The 20393-nt window shown below is 41.6% G+C and overlaps 1 protein-coding gene across 9 annotated transcripts in view; it reads right to left on the bottom strand.

The window, feature by feature from the left end:
• exoc7 (exocyst complex component 7) overlaps positions 1–17586 on the bottom strand; it is a 37168-nt gene extending 19582 nt beyond the window's left edge. For 4 of the 9 annotated variants that reach the window (XM_043715137.2, XM_043715139.2, XM_043715141.2 and 1 more), the window contains exons 1-7: positions 17497–17586; positions 9968–10033; positions 7695–7879; positions 6168–6273; positions 4317–4539; positions 2450–2617; positions 492–584 (exon numbers count right to left, since the gene is read on the bottom strand). In XM_043715137.2, coding sequence (XP_043571072.1) covers positions 492–584; positions 2450–2617; positions 4317–4539; positions 6168–6273; positions 7695–7879; positions 9968–10033; positions 17497–17556 — 901 coding nt within the window. In that variant the 5' untranslated portion in view covers positions 17557–17586. Of the gene's footprint in view, positions 1–491; positions 585–2177; positions 2190–2449; positions 2618–4316; positions 4540–6167; positions 6274–7694; positions 7880–9967; positions 10034–17496 lie in introns of all 9 variants that reach the window. The other 5 variants (XM_043715143.2, XM_043715146.2, XM_043715148.2 and 2 more) reach the window with 3 other exon arrangements.
• Between the last annotated feature and the right edge of the window lie 2807 nt (positions 17587–20393).

The following is a 20393-nucleotide window of genomic DNA, read 5'->3' as shown; positions in this document are numbered from 1 at the left end:
GTTGAATCAGTAGTCTAAACTAGAGTAGTCTTCAGGTGAATCAGGACAGTGTATGGAGTGACAATCAGCTATATGTGCAACACAAGGTGTTGCCAATTTTAAACTTCACCCTGTCCATTTTAAAAAAAAGTGAATTGAGAAAGATCAGGTATTTTGGTACAATCGATATTATAGAACCAATAAAAAAGTATGCAATTTTTCAATATCCTCTGCTGCTAATGATCGACAATATTCAGTTCTCGAATATCATCCACTACTACTGGATGGGACTTGACAAAGAATAGACCTCTGATCAAGCCTGAATGTCACAAAAATATTTCTCAAGATTCAAACTCCCATCTAAAGTCTACCAGAGGCACAGATTAGGCGAGATGTGCAGAAGGTGCAAAAGATTTAGAATGCTTTTATGAAAACAGATGTGGTTAATTACAAAGCAAGACTTTGCAAGGAAAAGCCAAAAGTAGTGCACCCAGGGACAAGGGAATGATTACCTTCAGTGGGAGCGAGATTAGAAACACCCTTTTTGCCATCCAGCCCATGCTGAGAATATTGTTTCAGAAGGTTCTGAGCCTTACGAATTGTGCCTGTTACCACGGTGATGCAGAAAAGACAAGACCTAGGCAAATCAGTGTGGAACACCAGATCCCTGCCACCAACACCACGCTACGTCATAGGGTATTTATTTACTAGTAAATCTCACACCAAGACAGAAATTAAAGCAAAGACAAAAAGCTTAAATCACAGACACATAAAAAGCTTAAACAGAACAAATCATATGAAGTTAGACAAGTTCAACAATATTAAATAGATTATGCTAGCTTTTATTTCATATAAACAAATGTCTTTATCAGAGTACCATAAACCAGAGTAAGCTTCAACCATAAAAACAAACATTCTATTTAATTATTTACTGACTGGAAATTCAAACCTGTGTCGTCAAACCTACTCCCCACCCAAAGAATTCAGGCACCAATTAGTCAAATATTTTGAAGAAAGAAAACTTTGGAGAAATTTAAAGAGTTGGTGAGCAGATTTCAGCTCCTTGATATATCGGAGTCCAAATTAGAAGTGGAATTCAAATCATTCCTAATACATGTTCTCCTCTTTCCACTACATTTCAACGTTCAATTTAAAACAATGCCAATTTCCAAACATTACCTAGGCTAACAAGATATTGACAAACAAGATAGGAGTAATTATTAGAAACACCCTGAGTCCTGGTGAAAGGTCAAAGACCTACACATTAATTTTTGCTTTTCTCCCCATAGATGCTCAATAAGCCTTTAACAGTATTTTTTTTTATTTCAGATTTTCAACCTCTGTTTTATTTTGTTTCAGTATTATCATGGATGTCAATTAGCTCCCCCTTGGCACTAGGTAGCTAGCTTAAATGTTGAACGGTAAAAAGTGTCAGAAAAGACAGGATGAGGATTGACCCTGGGCCACCCATTCTCTTGTAGGATTAAAACCTACACACTTCTAATGATTAATGTAGCACAGTACAGGGGGGAGGCAAATTTCATTAGTAATGCAGATGGTTTTAACACAATCAATGCTAGTGTCAGGGTCACCATGATCAAGCATTTCAAACATATTCCGGATTGATACATTTAAATTTCATTGGCTGCTGTGGTGGGATTTGAACCCATTACACCAAAGTGGGTTTAAGTCAGGGTTGGATCTCTGAATTACCAGTCCAGTGGTATTCAGACTATGCCACCATCTCCCCTCTGGCAGGTAGTAAATATTAACTTGTCAACTACAGTCAACGGACTGATACCACAACAGTGGACATACACAACAAACAGCTGTGGATATCATCAACATTTTTTAGTCAACCTAAAGAATTAAGGTATAAACAGACAACTAACTGATCCAGTTAGTTAACTGTGGAAAAACTCCCTCAAAAGAAAATTCCCTGAACCAACTTCACTTTTCCAAAGTTTTCCGACTTTTTTTTAAAGATTCCAAATGGTGTCAAACTTCATAAATTAGTCAGGTCAAGTATGTTAAAGATGGTACAGCAGCATTTTGCACAAGACACAAGCTTTTAATAAGACAAACTGGCAAACTTTCTGTCTATGATAAAGTTTAAAATGTGCCAGTCAGTGGTCACAACAATCAATCAGGCAGAGACTGGCGAGGCTTAAAAGGGCACAAATACAAGCATGGTTTACCTGGGATGAAGACTGTCATTCATCAACATAAACAAAATGAAAATTTAAGAAAAAAGAAGTTAGTTGTGGCATATAAAAGAACAAGAGTTTTTTTTTAAAATGAGGAAAGTAAAAATCTTAAATTGTTGGCAGTTGCAGCTTCTGATTTTAGAAAAGAATCACTAAAAAGGCTTTTCCTTAAGGATCATCCTTCTATAACAAATGTGCCTGATTGTACAGAAACACACTGGGTCAAATCATCAACAGTTTAAAAATGACAGCAAGGTTCTGACCTGGTCTCTTGATGGCCTTTTTGCTGGGGGTATCCTTTCTTTTGTTCTGAATGGCAGGAGAATATAATACACCAGAAGATGAACTGTTCTTGCGGAAATGTTCCTTCAGACCTTTGATTGTGCGATCTAACTGGTTAGAGCGGATTTGGTAGTACACGTTCATAAAATCTGCAAGGAACAACACATACAAGTCACAACTGAAACAGACATTCAAAGTAGTTAATCAACCCTATCCTTTGTTCAACTTTCAACATCTGAAAGTAAATATAAAATTTACTGCACATGATGTTTTGACAAATTTATCCATTTGAAAATCAGGAATAAATGGCTCCTGAACACCACCATTCCTTGAGTAGCCCATACAAGCATTGAAACCACTGACATACAATAAATCATTTAGAATTTCAGTAAGTTAGTTTGGCCTAAGGCTGGGTGAAGGGATACTGTAATGTAATGCTCTTAAGAGATGCCAATAGGTTAGAATTACACAAACCAATCAGCAGCACCAGCTCAGGAGGTTTCTCAATCGATTGCAAAAACTTGTACTCAAAACAAAACACTGGGAACCTGAACAGTTTACAAGCAATTAGTTACTTCTAAATTATAGAAAAAGGAAGAAATGCAGTGTTGTGATAGAGACTAACAGAAGATTAAGGAATGATTGAGAGAAATGAAAAGAAAATCCAAAAGAAAGCAGTAATGGCTGTGCACTTGTAAGTAACAGATGACTTGGTGACAGGATAAAAAACTAGACAGCAGTAGAGAGAGGAAGATTTCATGAAAATAAGATAAATAAGATAAGCTGTACAACTGGCTAATGGAGGTGCCTAACTAGACACATAGAACAACTATCAGAGAAGACAAGTATCAGTGAATACCAATGCCCATGAAACAATAATCCAACAAAAACACTGACAGCAATATTTTTCATTACACTACTTCTGTGTAACTACAATTAATTCAGAGTGATTATGAATTATTTAGAGACTGTCTAGATTCTATATTGGAATTTTTTTTTCTTAATTCACCATTTGACAATGTACTCATTTAATACCTTATCAAACCTTACCAATCCCATTATTTACTACTTAGAACATTACAGCGCAGTACAGGTCCTTCGGCCCTTGATGTTGTGCCGTCCTGTGAAACCAATCCGAAGACATTCTAACCTATACTATTCCATTATCATCCATATGTTTATCCAATGACCATTTAAATGTCTGTAAAGTTGGCGAATCTACTAGTGTTACAGGTAGTGCGTTCCACACCCTTACTACTCTGAGTAAAGAACCTACCTCTAACACTTGTCCTATATCTACCGCCCCTCAATTTAAAGCTATGTCCTCTCATGCTAGCCATCACCATCCGAAGAAAAAGGCACTCACTGTTCACCCTTTCTAATCCTCTGATCATCCTGTATGTCTCCATTAAGTCACCTCTTAACCTTCTCTATTGAAAACAGCCTCAAGTCCCTCAGCCTTTCTTCATAAGGCCTTCCCTCCATACCAGGCAACATCCAGTAAATCTCCTCTGCACCCTTTCCAATACTCCCACACCTTTCTTAAAATGCGGCGACCAGGACTGTATGCAATACTCCAAGTGCAGCCGCACCAGAGTTTTGTACAGCTGCAACATGACCTCATGGCTCCGAAACTCAACCCCTATACCAATAAAAGCTGTTCACCTTCTTAACAACCCTATCAACCTGGGTGGCAAGTTTCTGGGAGCTATACACATGGATACCTTGATATATTCACAGAAAACATTAACATAGTTGACAATAATCTCTCAAACCTGCAGAGAGAAATCAAAGGCTGGACATAGTGTAGCTTTACATCTTTTTAAACAGATATGTCACAGGTTTTACCAAGATTCCTTCCATATTCAACAAGCCACATTGAAATGCAGATCAAATCCCGCTGGATATTTTCAGGGAGAAGATTCAGCGCTGTATCATCTGTGGTCTCGATCTCATCATCTCCAGCAATCAGGTCCAGTATGACAACAGGTGACACTGCTTTGCAATGGCGGGTCAGGAGATTTCTGAACTCTGACTCTAAAGATTCCTTGCCTTTCTCAAAAAGAAATTTCTGCAAAACATGAACCAAAGTTAAATATTTCTCAAAGAATGGCAAAGATATCTAATCTTTCTGCTGTCTCCAAACTTGACCCTCAACATAATTTCTTTCAAAGAGAGGATCTCAACTGCTTTGGAAAAATGGTAGCTTCCTATTTCCATATAGTATCCAGTTGAAAGACAGCAGCAATAAAGATTTCAACAATCTGTTGTTCTCATGTAGTGTTGGAATCATGTTATTCCCAGTTCTGATGCAAACTGATGCTCCTGTCATACAGACCATCACCATGGCTCCCTTTTCTCCTGAAGGCCCTGACAATTATACACCCACATGCTGTTAGTTCTGCTACCTCACTGTAAATGGTCAATTTTCACATGAATGTTTAGATAGTGACTGTCCCCTTCTTAATGAACTGCAGGAAGTAGTACAGCAAAGCTTGATCCCGTTTCAAATTTACCACTTAGTTTCCAGTGGTGCTTTGAACAATCAGGGTGATAAACTGGTAAGTGGAGTTACCAGAGCAGAAAGCAGGAAAGGAATCCTGTTTGTTTTGAACTATATCCTGCATTGCACCATACATTATTGTTCCATTTACAAATTTACTGAATTACCCCAAAATGAAGGAATTGCCAACAGGATTTTACCTGTATAATTTTTACATTAACATGGATCAGAATCGGAATTTACAGCTAAATAATACTTCAAATAAAAAGGGGAATTTCACTTGAAATAATTGACAGAGTCACGTTTTGCATAATCACAAGTCGCTACATCACTCCCCTCCCCACAGACATGTGGTATTAGCTTAATCAATTAGAATCATAGAGAATCACAGATGTACAGCACGGAAACATACCCGTCGGTCCAACTCATCCATGCCAACCAGATATCCTAACCTAATCTAGTCCCATTTGCCAGCATTTGGCCCATATCCCTCTAAGCCCTTCCTATTCATATACCCAACCAGACACCTTTTAAATACTGCAATTGTACTAGACTCCACCACTTCCTCTGGCAGCTCATTCCATACACCACCTTCTGTGTGAAAAAGTTACCCCTGAAGTCTCTTTTGTATCTTTCCCCTCTCAACCTAAACCTATGCCCTCTAGTTCTGGACTCCCGACCCCAGGGGAAAGACCTTGTCTATTTATCCTATCCATGCTCTTCATGATTTTATAAACCTCTATAAGGTCACCCCTCAGCCTCCAACACGACAGGGAAATCAGCCCTGGCCTATTGAGCCTCTCCCTATAGCTCAAATCCTCCAAGTCTGGCAACGCCCTTGTAGTCTTTTCTGAACCCCTTCAAGTTTCTTCATTCCTCAAGACACATTTTTGGAGGCCTGTCCCAATGGATCTTCTTGAACACAGTCAACACTTAAAAGGACCACAGTTACAAACCACTTCTGACTCCTGGTGCACCAGTCTTGATGGTTGTAGATTTTAAAGAGTTCCTTTAAAAGTAACCAGCTAACAGAATCTGCTTCATAGTCCACTCCTATGATCCAAACTGTCAGCTCTTTCAAATGTCTGAGATTCAGGCTCTCAGTGGCTTATCCTACTTTTGCTAAGAAAAATAAAAGCTAAACCCCCCCCCACCCCCCACAACTTATTGTACACCCAATTGCCTCTTCAACCTACCACCCGATTTAGTTCAGGGCTGTCTGGATTGTTGTCCTGAAAGTATTCCACCGCTTTCTGAATTTTTGCCATACAGTTCAGATACTCCTCCAGCCTTCCAGCAGGCCTGATCAGACAACAGGAGAGAGAGAGACAGAGAGAGAGAGAGAAATTAGATAAACAAAACTTGCAACTTGGAAAGATTAAACGTTACTTCCCTCAAAAACATACTCATATTTAATATGAAGGCTAAATTACTGAAAAGGTCAAGGTACAGAAAAAAAGACAGTCTAGCATAGCTGCCATGCAATGTTTACATTGCATTACATCACAGAAAATGACCATAATAAATTCAGTATTATTTGCCTGATGTTGGCTCTTCCCTCCCCATCTCCGGTCATATGGGATGTACACTGCATAGTAAAATTAAATCTCAGTTATAGAAACAATATGACAAGTAAAATCACAACTTAGATGAATAATCAAATTATGGCTGTAACAGTTAGATTCAGCTGTGCCAAGTAGGAACAATTTTAACAAAGCTTTCAAGGTCAAGCTGCAGACAGATTATCTTCATCTGTTGACAGAAACCTAACTGGATTCTTTTTCAGCAATCACCCAATATGACCGTGGGGGAGTTTAACAAAAGTATTTTGTTAAATTCAAACCAGCATATCCCATTTCAAATCAGCAAACCTCACCTAGAAATGCAGATTTTAATTAGCAGAACCAGAAAGGGTATATTCAGAGAAAGGGTATATGCTGAAATAGGGGACAATGGGCACAGATAGAAACTTGAAGAAAGGAAACCCTTTATTCTATTAAGAACTTCAAAAGGGACTGCAACAGTTTAAATACATCTCATCAGGTCTCGTGTATCTCAGGACTGGAACCTGGAAATAGGTGATAACTGCATAATTCAGAAAGTCAACATATATGATGAAAAACCTGTCATCTGATGTTTAAGCATTTCGTTTCAAATAATTCAGAGATGACTGCCAATAGGACACCTCCAATTAAATGCTTCAGAACACCCAAGGGCTGTACCTCAGGTCTTCAGAGAAAGCCCACAGTTTAACCCCCAAACTCTATAATTCAACAGGGTTGGGGGGGGGGGAAAGAGTAAGTGAGAGAAAGAAATAAAAAATACACTTGGATAATTGAAGTCCTTGTGGGAATGCTCCACTGGCATTAAGTAAGGTGCCAGGAACTGGAGGAACAAGGCAATGGACAAAAGCAGAAACAATTATACAATGGGCAAATGGAGGAGAAACAGTCTCCACTGTACTGGCAGCTATGTCTTTTTGCTGTCTAAGCCCTCATATTTGTAATTCGCCAAACCCCCAGAAAAATCAATTAGAGCCCTTCTTAAAATGCAACCTAATACTGCCTGTGATTTCTCCTTCATTGGCTAAGTGCCAAACTTCAAGCTCTTCACAGACATGAAGTTTTAATATATTAAAGGCACAATGCAAATAAAGGAGTTGTTGTTGACTAACATGAACAGTCAGTGAATGAAATTGACTTTCTCGCTCCAAACCTGCTCACCCTTCTTTGATGATCTTCTCTGTATCCTTAGCCACATGGTAATAGCTGATGACATGATCCAAACAAGACAGTGTTTTTTCCACATTATCCTGCAGGCGCTGCAGATTTTCTGTCTGCTTGTGGACTGGAATGATGGAATTCTCTAACTGCATCAGTCGGCTTTCAAACGATGAAAGGATGGAAACCTGGAATGGGGAGTAAAGATTTTACTGTTACGCAACAGAGTGTCTCTCAGTTCCCCCCTCAGGATACAGCATGTCTGCTGTCAGTGCAGGAGAATGGGAGTAGGTTGGTCAGATCTTTGTTGATTGCGGTGGTCATAATAGGCTAAATAGCCTCATTCTGCACTGTAAATGTCTGTGAATCTATGAGATAAAACACCTCAGTAAATTTAGGCACCAAGCACATCACTCAGTATAATCAGAATCATCCTCCATCCCTCTTTTCTTTAAACTGTTCTTTGGCCAACTCAAGTTGTCTAAGTTCTCTGTCTTTTAGGAGTAGAGAGTTTTATTAATTCCATTTCCCTCTTTTTTTTTCCTTTCAATTTCACATTTTCTAAACTCTATGTCCACTACACTTCATTTTTCTTTCTCCTCACTTTCCAGATTCCTTTGTTTCTTCTAGCTCATTTCTGATTGTATCATAAATAATTCCAGCCATGACATCCCAAGTTCTGGTTTCCTTTCTTCCAGTTCTACTTGCTGGATAAATATTATTGTCAGCTAAGTCAGTTGGCTGGACAACTTTGTTTGCAATGTCGTGACGTCAACAATTTGAGTTCAATTTCCACACCAGCTGAGGATACCATGAAGAACTCTCCTTCTCAAATGTTCCCCTTGCCCAAAATGTGCTGACCCTCAGGTTAAATCACCACTAGTTATGTCTCTCTGATGAGACAGCAGACCTATGATCTGCTAAGACTATGATCTCTTACACATTAGACAAATATTTGAAGCATACAGACTGAGATTTGGCTTGAGAACAAAAAAGGTTATGATCTAACGAGATGGTCCCTGAAACAAATGCAAAATCCTGCGGATCTAGTTTTAACAACAGAAGTTTATTATGCAAAAAGAGATGATAAAATAGAAAAAATTTACATATAAAGCACTCCACTAAGATACAATCTAGCCATCTCCCTTTATCATTACCACAATGAAACAAGTATCAACATTCTAGGGATTCCCACTAACCCGAGGCTGAACTGGACTACCCATGTCATGCCTGTAGGCACAAATAGTAGTTAGGGATTGGGATTCTATGAGGGAGTTACTGGTTATGGCAGCATTTATTGCCCATCCCTAAAGGCCCAGAGTCAACCACTTTGCTATGGGTCTAGATTGTGTGTAGTCAAGATTAAAGCACAGCAGGTCAGACCGCATCAGAGGAGCACGAAAATCATCATTTCGGGTAAAAGCCCTTCATCAGGAATCTCCAGCGTCTGCAGTACCCACTTTCGCCTAGATCACGTGTAGGCCAGCCCAAGTAAGGATGACAATTTCCTTCCCTAAAGGACACTAGATAGGTTTTTCGAACAATCAACAATGAATTCATGGTCAACATTAGATTCTCAGTTCCAGGTTTCACTGAATTCGAATTCCACCTTCTGCCACAGCAGGGTCAAGTTTGGGTTCCCTGAACAATACCTGGGTCTCTTGTTTAACAGTCCAGCAATGATACCGCTAGGCCATCACCTCCACTAACCTGCCCATCATTTACTAGGCCCAAGGCAAGAGTATGATAGCACACTCCCCGCTTGCTTGGATGAATACGTCCAAAAACCAATCAAGAATCTCAACACCATCCAGGCCCAAGCAGCTGCTTGACTCATACTCCAGCTCATCACCTTCAGCTTTGACTCTCTCCATTAACTATACATAGTAACAGTGCTTACTACCTAGAAGACGTACCATGACAACCTACTAAGCCTCTTTCAACAGCACTTTCCAAACACTTGGTCTCTATCACCCAGATGGATAAGGGAAACAGTTGATTCTACAAACCCCAGTTTCTTTCTTATCCCAGGAGGTTGACATAAACAGCAATACTCACACCATTATCTCTGACAATCCAGGATCACACATGAGATTCTCCTTATGAAATGGCTATGTGTCAGTGTGATGCACTGCCATTTAGCTCACATATACATGAGGTATGACCAAATCAGATTCTGTAGTGTACTGATACTTTTTCTAACAGCTCACCAAACCCCTGTCACTGACCACACTACCAGCATAATGCTACTCCGAATGTACAAAACATTGACTTACCATATTTTTTGTCAGTTGGTCACTTTTTTCCAAGCTTTCTCTTATGAATGACAAGGTTTCTTGCTCCTGTTTATGAAATGAAAAGTTGAAAATGTGCATCTAATCAATGACATTTCACTTCCTGAGTAATGGTAAATGCAACAGAAACATAGAAGATCGGAGCAGGAGGAGGCCATTTGGCCCTTCAAGCCTGCTCCACCATTCATTATGATCTTGGTTGATGGTCTAACTCAATAGCCTCATCCTGCTTTCTCCCCATAACCTCTGATCCCATTCACTCCAACTGCTATATCTAGCTGCCTCTCGAATACATTCAATGTTTTGCCATCATATATTTCCTATGGTAATGAGTTTCACAGACTCACCACTCTTTGGGTGAAGAAATGCCTCCTCATCTCAGTCCTAAATGGTCTAGTCCGAATCCTCAGACTGGTGACCTCTAGGCTATGGGTCTAGATCATATGTAGGTCATTCTGGACACACCCACTATCGGAAATATCCTTCCTGTATCTAGCCTGTCGTGTCCTGTTAGGATTTTATAAGGCTCTATGAGATTCCCCCTTCATTCAGACAGTCAGAGATGTACAACATAGAAACAGACGCTTTGGTTAAACTCATCTATGCCAACCAGATATCCTAATCTAATCGCAACACTTGGCCCACATCCCTCTAAATCCTTCCTATTCATACACGCATCCAGATGCCTTTTAAATGTTGCAATTGCACCAGCCTCCACCACTTCCTCTGGCAGTTCATTGCATACACGTATCACCCTCTGTGTGAAAACGTTGCCCTTCAGTCCTTTTTATATCTTTCCCCTCTCACACGAAAGCTATGCCCTCTAGTTCTGGACTCCCCCACCCCAGGGAAAAGATGGTGTTTATTTACCCTACCCATCCCCCCCTCATGATTTATGAGCCTCTATAAAGGTCACCCCTCAGCCTCCAAAACTCCAGAGAAAACAGCCCCAGCCTATTCAGCCTCTCCCTTCAGCTCAAATCCTGCAACCCTGGCAACATCCTTGTAATTCTTGTCTGAACCATATCAAGTTTCACAATATCGTTCCAATAGAACAGAATTGCATGCAAAATTCCAAAAGTGGCCTAACCAATGCCCTGAACAACCACAACATGATCGCCCTGCTCCTACACTCAATGCTCTTACCAATAAAAGCATACCAAATGCTTTCTTCACTATCTGATATATCTCTGACTCCACTTTCAAGGAAAGTATGAACCTGCACTCCAAGGTATCTTTGTTCAGCAACACTCTCTAGGACCTGACCATGAAGTGTACAAGTCCTGCTCTGATTTGCCTTTCCAAAATGCAGCACCTCAGACTTATCTAAATTAAATCCTATTTGCCAATCCTCAGCCCATTGGCCCATCTGATCAAGATCCTGTTGTAATCTGAGGTAACCTTCTTTGCTGTCCACTACACCTCCAATTTTGGTGTCATCTGCAAACTTACTAACTATAAATCCTATGTTCACATTCAAATCATTTATATAAATGACAAAAAGCGTGAGATCCAAGATGGCGGCGACTCAGCAAGTCTGAGTCTATAGTGCTCCTCCCAAGACCTAGGCAAAGTGGGTCACCCTCCCCCACCACACTCACCAAATCAACTAAAAATAGTTTTTATTTAATGTAATTAGTGGTTTAGTACTAAATTTATACAGTTCAGTCTCCTGTAAAAATGACTAGGGGGAAAGAGCCTGCAGTTCTCAGCAGGCAGCAGCTCTTCCCCCACCCTCCCCAGCTGCAGCAAAGGTGTCCGCAGCCGCCCCAGGGGACCTACCTACAGTGGCGAGCCTCGCGGAAATAATTTCCAAACACGACACAAAGATCGATGCTTTCATAGAAGAGTCCCGAAGTCGGTAAAATTCAAAGAGATTGAATGCCGAGTTGGAGGGGCGGAGCTAAATGTCGCGATCTCCAAGGCCATTGCAGAATCAGCCGTGGATCAGGTCCAGACTCTCGAGCAGCAAGTCCGGACCTTAGAGAACCACATTGACGACCTCGAGAATCGAGGTTGTCGAAAAAATATCCGTTTGCTGGGCCTTCCCAGAAGGAGGCCAGCTTACAAGGTTCCTTGAACAGTGGCTTCCACAGTTATTGAATCTGGAGGCTGGATCAGGCCAGGTAAGGGTAGAATGGGCCTACTGGGTCGCAATACGCGGGCCCGGCTCGAACCAGCGCCCCCGCCCAATCCTGTTCCGGCTGCAGAGCTATAATGTGATGCTTTTGGAAGCCTCCAGAAATCCTGGGAAAGATCCACAAGCCATGACTCATAAAGGATCCAAGATTATGTTATTTCAGGACTTTTCCCCAGCTTTGGTTCGAAAGAGGAAGGCATTTGATGAAGCAAAGTAGTGTTTAAGGGATTTAAACATTCAATAGTCTTTGCGCTACCCAGCTATACTACGCTTTAGCCATGAAGGATCCGTGTTTAACTTCGGATCACCGGAGAAGGCCAAGGAACTTTTGGACTCTCTTAGACAAACTATAAGAGTTAATTGATGTTGTTTTGCCCTACCCCCACTTTTTTTTCCTTTCATTATCTTACTGTTTAATATTATCTCCGGGGGGTGGGAAGAAGGACTTATTTATACATCCTTTATTTAGCAATTTCCTTCCCCCTTTTTTTTGTGTATATAGGCCAGGGGGTCTAGTTAATATAGTTGGGGGGGAGAAAGGTGGCTACCTTATTTTATTTTATCTTTGTCCTTGGGAGCAGGGTTGTTTTCCCCTGTTATTTTGTATTAATATATTTAATTATTATTTGCTGAGACTGCAATTTTATAGTCATATATGTTCATATATGGTATTAACATTACCAAATATATCCAGGTGAAGGTGTGGGTGGGGGATAGGGTACTCACTGTTAGTTCTAGTTCAGTAGTATACTTGAATTTTCTTTATCCTATCGTGGGGTGCCTGCGTCAAGGGTGGAGCACTGGGTGGGAGAAGTTATGATAGGTTTTTTGGAAAGGAAGTGATGCCCCCTGGGAATAAGTGGGAAGATCTCCATTTAAATATGTTTTATATTTTTTAGAAATGGTTTTCTTTTTATTATATTGATCTGAATGTACTAAAGAGCTTTTATTTTTGTGAATTTTATATGCTCAATGCTTGGGATGTTTTGGATAAATAGGGGTTTTGTTGTGATCTGATGTTAACACATTCCGAGCATGTATATCACTGCTCAATTTATGTGTTATCCGTTGGATTTTTTTTTCTCTTGAATAATGTAAGAATTTTAATGATACACTCTGGTTAGTAAGTTAGATGAGTAGTTAGTTGAGTTTTGTCTTTTTTTTCTCTTGGTATTTCTGTTTTCTTGTTTGATAGATTTTGATTATCATTTATTTAAGATTTAACTGTATACCAATGTTTATACTTGGGTCTTTTTTTAGTTTTCTTTTGTAAACTTGTGGAAAAAATTTTTTTTTAAAAATGGCAAAAAGCAGTGGACCTAGCACCGATCCACTGGTCTGAAAGGCAATCCTCTAACACCACCCTTTCTATCTTCAATCCAGTTCAGTATCCAAATGGCTAGTTCTCCCTGCATTCCATGAGATCTAGCCTTGCTAACCAATCTCCCATGGGGAACCTTGTTGAATGCCTTACTGAATGTACACCACTCTGCCCACATCAATCCTCTTTGTTACTTCTTCAAAAAACTCAGTCAAGTTTGAGACATGATTTCCCAAGATTAGCTGACACTAATCAGTCCTTGTCTTTCCAAATACATGTAAATCCTGTCCCTCAGGATTCCCTCCAACAACTTGCTCACCTGTCTATAGTTCCCTGGCTTTTCCTTACCACCTTTCTTAAACAGTGGCACCACGTTAGCCAACCTCCAGTCTTTTGGTTCCTCACCTGTGGGTATCGATGATACAAATATCTCAACAAGGGACCCAGCAATCACTTTCCACAGAGTTCTAGGATACACCTGATCAGGTCCTGGGGATTTATCCACCTTTATGTGTTTTAAGACATCCAGCACCTCCTTCTCTGTAATATGGACATTTTTCAAGATGCCTACTTCCCCACATTCTGCATCTTACATATCCTTCTCCATAATAAACACGGATGCAAAATACTCCTTTAAAATCTCCTCCACCTGTTTTAAAAAATTCTCAAGGTCAGGTTCGTAGGAGAGTAGTCTGACACAGAACAAACGACCAAGAGGCGAGTCTGCTAGAATATGCTTCAGCTTTTTATTCCCCGCAGCGTCGCCACAACCAGGTACAGCGGGTCTGGCTTATACTCACTCTACATGTTACCGGAACTGGGAGCCGTCAGTTCTCGTAGAGCGGTTGCCAACAACCCACGCTCGGCGGTTAAACGTAACCCCGGAGCAGACTCCCGGGTCTGGCTTATACTCACTCTACATGTTACCGGAACTGGGAGCCGTCAGTTCTCGTAGAGCGGTTGCCAACAACCCACGCTCGGCGGTTAAACGTAACCCCGGAGCAGACTCACCGAACTGGAGACTTTTCCAGCTGATATACTCTTTTCCAGATATAAACATTCATGTGAACAGCAGAGCAAGGCTAAAAAACACATTCCATTCTGGTTACATACAGATAAGAAGATTCACACGGGACTAAGCAACACCTCCATTCCGGTTAGATTCACACATGTATTGGGACATAATTTTTAACCGTTTCACCACATTCCACTGCTTGGAATTTTACACCACACCACCTCCTGCAGTTCGACACACAGGCTGCCTTGCTGATCTGAGGGGCCCTATTCTCTCCCTTTTGTTCTTAATATATTTGCCAAAGCTAGATCATGTTCCCTTTTCACCCTCCTGATTTCTCTCAAGTATACTCCTACTTTCTCTAAAGTATACTCCTATTGAGTTGATACTCTTCTACAGATTCATTCAATCTCTGCTGCCTATACCTGACACATGCTTCATTCTTTTTCTAAACCAAAATCTCAATTCCTCTAGTCATCCAGCATTCCCTACATCTACCAGCCTTTCCGTTCACCCCAACAGGAATACACTGTCTCTGGACTCTCATTGTCTCATGTTTTAATTTGTTTGAACTGCAGGAAAAACAATCCTAACTTAGTCAATCTCTCCTCATATGTCAATCCGTCATCCCCGGAATCAGCGTGGTAAACCTTCATTGCACTCCCGAGAGCAAGATCATCCTTCCTCAGAAAAGGAGACCAAAACTGCACACACTACGCAAGGTGTGGCCTCACCTAGGCCCTGTATAACTGCAACAACACATCCTTGCTCCTGTACTCAAAACTTTTCACAATGAAGGACAACATATCATTTGCCGCCTGCTACACCTGCATGCTTACCTTCAGCGACTTGTACACACAGACACCCAGGTCCCGCTGCACAGTCCCCTCTCCCAATTTACAGCCAATCAGGCAATAACCTACCTTCTTGTTTTTGCTTGCAAAGTGAATAACCTCACATTTATCCAAATTATACTGCATCTGCCATTGATTTGCCCACTCACCCAACCTGTCCAGATCATGCTGAAGGATCTCTGCATCCTCGTCTGCTCACCCTCCCACCCAATTTGGTTTCATCTGCAAACTTTTGAGTTGTTACATTTTGTTCTCTCATCCAAATCATTAATATATATTGTGAATAGCTGGAATCCTAGCACCAATCCCTGTGGCACCTCACTAATTACTACCTGCAAATTTGAAAAGGACCCATTAATTCCTACTCTGTTTCCTCTCTGCCAACCAGTTCTCTCTCCATAACAATACACTTTCCCCAATCTCATGTGCGTTAATCTTGCACAATAATCTCTTATACGGGACTCTCAAATGCGTTCTGAAAGACCCAACATACCACATCGACTGCCTCCCCTTGTCAACTTTACTCAATACATCTTTGGAGACTTCCAACAGATTTGTCAAGCATGATTTTCCCTTCATACATCCACGCTAACTCTGTCTGATCCTGCCACTGCTTTCTAAATGCTCTGTTATAAAGTCCTATCACATTACAGTTGCTCATTCTCAATGGGCCTCGCACAGCTGGATTGGCCGTGATTCCCTTCTCATTACACAGTACACAGTCTAAGATGCTCTCTAGTTGGTTCCTCCACATATTGGTCAAGAAAACCATCCCATATGGGCAGCACGGTGGCACAGTGGCTAACACTACTGCCTCACAGTGCCAGAGACCCAGGTTCAATTCCCACCTCAGGCAACTGTGTGAAGTTTGCACATTCTCCCTGTGTCTGCGTGAGTTTCCTCCAGGTGCTCCGGTTTCCTCCCACAGTCCAAAAAATGTGCAGGTTAGGTGAATTGGCCATGCTACATTGCCCATAGTGTTGTTAGGTGTAGGGGAATGGACCTGGGTGGGTTGCTCTTCAGAGGGTCGGTGTGGGCTTGTTGGGCTGAAGGGCCTGTTTCCACACTAAGTAATCTAATCTAATATACACTCCTCTATAGTACTGTGCTTAATTTAATTTGCCCAATGTTCAGATTAAAATCACCCATAATCACCTATATTTCCTTATCACATGCATCTTTAATTTCCTGTTTAATGCCATTTCCAACATCACTACTGCAGTTCGGGGTCCAGTTATGACACCTACTTGACATTTTTTGTCTCTTGACATTTCTCAACTCTTACCCATACAAACTTCACATTGTCAGAGCTAATATTCTTTCTCAGTATTGTATTAATTTCCTCTTTAACCAGCAATGCCACTCCACCACCTTTTCCTTTTTCCTGTCCTTCCTAAAAGAGAAAGTGAGGACTGCGGATGCTGGAGATCAAAGAGTTAGGTACTGGAAAAGCATGGCAGGTCAGGCAGCATCCAAAGAGCAGGAGAATCCTGATGAAGGGCTTATACTCAAAACATCGATTCTCCTGCTCCTCAGATGCTGCCTGACCAGCTGTGCTTTTGAGCACCACACTTTTTGAATCTGTCCTTCCCAAATACTGAATACCCCAGGGCATTCAGTTCCCATCCCTGGTCACCCTACAGTTATGTCTCCATAATCTCAATTATACCTTACCCACTTACATCTAACTGCACGACTAGTTCATCCACAGTACTGCTCCACATCTTAAGGCACAAACCCTTTAAGCTTGTCTTTTTAACATGGATTGTCACTCTCCCAATATATGTTATTGATGATTTGGAAATACCAGTGTTGGACTAGTGTGCTTCCATTTAAACCTGCTGGACTATAACCTGGTGTTGTGTGATTTTTGACTATGTTATCAATAGCCCTGTCTGAACTTTGTCCTTGGTTTCTCTGTCTGCCTATTACTTTTCTTGTTGCCTTTTCTACCTTTTGATTTTGACCTTGCTCCCTCCTTCTCTGACTCCTTACAGAAGTTTCCCATCCCCCTGGCATATTAGTTTAAACCCTCCACAAGCGCTCGAGCAAACACTCTCCCCCCACCCCCACCCCCGCCCCTTGGCGTCAGGGCTTCACGAGGGTGACAGCTGTTAACACTGTGGGGGAAATGCGAGGACATCCGCCAGTGCGGCCGTTCACTCACTTCCCGCCGTTTACCTGCTGCAGCTTCTCCTCAATGTGCCTCTTCCGGGCCGACGCGTCCTCCACCGGGATCATCTCGGCTCCCTCCCCACTCCCAGGCGGGCCCCCTGGCCTTGTTGGGCCTCACTTCCCTCGCGTCACATCCGGCCCTGGGAAAGGGGCGGGGCGCGTCGCCATGGAGACGAGGAGCTGGGAGGGAAGAGGCTCCAGGATTTACCCCCTCAGCTGGAAAACGTATGGAGGATGAAAAACCGTCCCAAGCCGTCAGACGTTTTATTTTGGAGTCTCAATTCTTTGTTAATTTGTCAAATAATCACCTGTTTGGTTACAGACAAAAAAAATACTGCAGATGCTGGAATGCAAAGTAGACAAGCAGGAGGTTGGAAGAATACAGCAAGCCAGGCAGCAGTGCACGTTTCGTGTCATAACCCCTATTTAGGTGTCAGGCTGAGCTGCTGGTTGTGTATTCAACAACAGTAACTTGCAGCTGCATAGCCTCTCCCCATAGTGTAACCTTCCAGACCATTTCCCCAGTTTAAAAAAGGGCAGACAGTTGACACCGAGACACGTAAGGAGACATTCAGTCAGCTGATGACCATAGGCTCAGTCAAAAAGATGAAATTTAAGATGCATCACAAAGGACATGGAGAAGTTTAGGAAGAAAATTCCAGAGGGTAAGGCCCAGTCAACTGCTGCAAATGCAAAGTAAGAAATAATTATTTTCACCCAAAGGGTCATCACTGCCTGAAAGTGTGGTCGATGCAGGTTCAAGTGAGGCATTCAGTTGATTTTTGGATAGAAATAATGTACAAGGACATGGGGAAAAAGATCAGCACTTAATGACGCTCATTTGAGGAGTCCGTGTAGACACAATGCGTCAATGCTCTCCTTCTACATCACAATACTTGTATGATTCTGTCAACTGAAGGCACCAATGGTTAAGCAATAAATAACTGGCTGCTCAAAAGGCCCGAATTGGAAGAGGTCTGAATTCTTAACAACTCAGGAGGAATTTCATTGTGGTCGGCAAAAAAGATACAACAATGACACAAAAGCAACTCTGAAAGAATGCAAAATGAATATCCAGAAAATAAAGCATGTGAGGAACCATCAAAGAATCCAAAATTTCTTTGAAGCCATTGCATTTTTAAAAACACCAGCTGATAAATCAAGATTCCCAACCTGGTGTAATAGCAAAAGCTGTGGGTGCAAGAGATCTGAAATGAAAACAGAAAATGCTGGGAAAACTCATCTTAACATTTCAAGTCCAATTCTTGTTTGAAACCAAGAAGAGGTAGAAGTCTGAGGTGTATTATTCTATTGAAAAGTGAGCAAAGCAAATTGAACGAAAGGAAATGTTAAGAAAGTAAGAGGATAGGAATCAAAAGTGTCATTGAACAAAAAGCAAAGGAAGTGGTAATGAAGCATTGCTTTGGAATAGGTGTTAATCGCAGAATAAAGGTCATCTCCAACTGACACAAAAACATGAAAATAAGAGACAGACGAGGGAAGAAAGTACAGGTCAAAATGGAGAGTCCAGTAGTTATAAAATATCTAATCAGAATTTAAGTTCTGTTCCCCCATCTTGACTTGGGCATTACTGGAATACTCCTTTGCCCTCAAGCTTTCCCTTCAGTTTAGTTCAGCTTTTTCTACAATGTGAAACCTATGACATTTCCACTCTCTTCAGTTCTGAAGAAATATATTGCACTCCAAACACTAACTCTGTTTCTGTCTCAGCTAATGATGCTAAACTGTGACTTTCACCTTGGTTATGGAGAGAGATAGGTGCGTGCAACAGGGTAGGTTTTACAATTGGGGGAAGGGTAATTACAATGCTGTAAGACAGGATCTGAGGAGCATAAGTTGGGAGCATAGGCTGTCAGGGAAGGATGTCGTGGAAATGTGGAACTTTTTCAAGGAACAGATACGACGTGTCCTTGATACGTATGTACCTGTCAGGCAGGAAAGAAATGGTCATGTGAGGGAACCTTGGTTGACGAGGGAGGTTGAATGTCTTGTAAAGAGGAAGAAGGAGGCTTACATAAGGTTGAGGAAACAGGGTTCAGACAGAGCAGTGGAGGGATACAGGATAGCCAGAAGGGAGCTGAAGAAAGGGATTAGGAGAGCTAAGAGAGGGCATGAAAAATCTTTGGCGGATAGGATCAAGGATAACCCAAAGGCATTTTATGCGTATGTAAGAAACACGAGAATGACGAGAACGAGGGTAGGTCCGATCAAGGACAGTAGTGGGAGACTGTGTATCAGAAGAGATAGGAGAGGTCTTGAATGAGTACTTTTCTTCAGTATTTACGAACGAGAGGGACCGTATTGTTGAAGAGGAGAGTGTGAAACGGACTGGTAAGCTAGAGGAGATACTTGTTAGGAAGGAAGATGTGTTGGACATTTTGAACAACTTGAGGATAGACAAGTCCCCCGGGCCTGACGGGATATATCCTAGGATTATGTGGGAAGCAAGAGAGGAAATTGCAGTACCGTTGGCAATGATCTTTTCGTCTTCACTGTCAACGGGGGTGGTACCAGGAGACTGGAGAGTGGCGAATGTTGTGCCCCTGTTCAAAAAAGGGAATAGGGATAACCCCGGGAATTACAGGCCAGTTAGTCTTACTTCGGTGGTAGGCAAAGTAATGGAAAGGGTACTGAGGGATAGGATTTATGAGTATCTGGAAAGACACTGCTTGATTAGGGACAGCCAGCACGGATTTGTGAAGGATAGGTCTTGCCTTACAAGTCTTATTGAATTCTTTGAGGAGGTGACCAAGCATGTGGATGAGGGTAGAGCAGTGGATGTAGTATACATGGATTTTAGTAAGGCATTTGATAAGGTTCCCCATGGTAGGCTTATGCGGAAAGTCAGGAGGCATGGGATAGAGGGAAATTTGGCCAATTGG

This window comes from Chiloscyllium plagiosum, unplaced genomic scaffold, assembly GCF_037043375.1.
Source record: "Chiloscyllium plagiosum isolate Xiang-an unplaced genomic scaffold, Cpla_swu_hap1 HiC_scaffold_25, whole genome shotgun sequence".
In the NCBI taxonomy this organism is placed as follows: domain Eukaryota; kingdom Metazoa; phylum Chordata; class Chondrichthyes; order Orectolobiformes; family Hemiscylliidae; genus Chiloscyllium; species Chiloscyllium plagiosum.
Note: the sequence above shows the minus strand (reverse complement) of the source record. Positions and strands in the feature narration are given on the sequence as shown.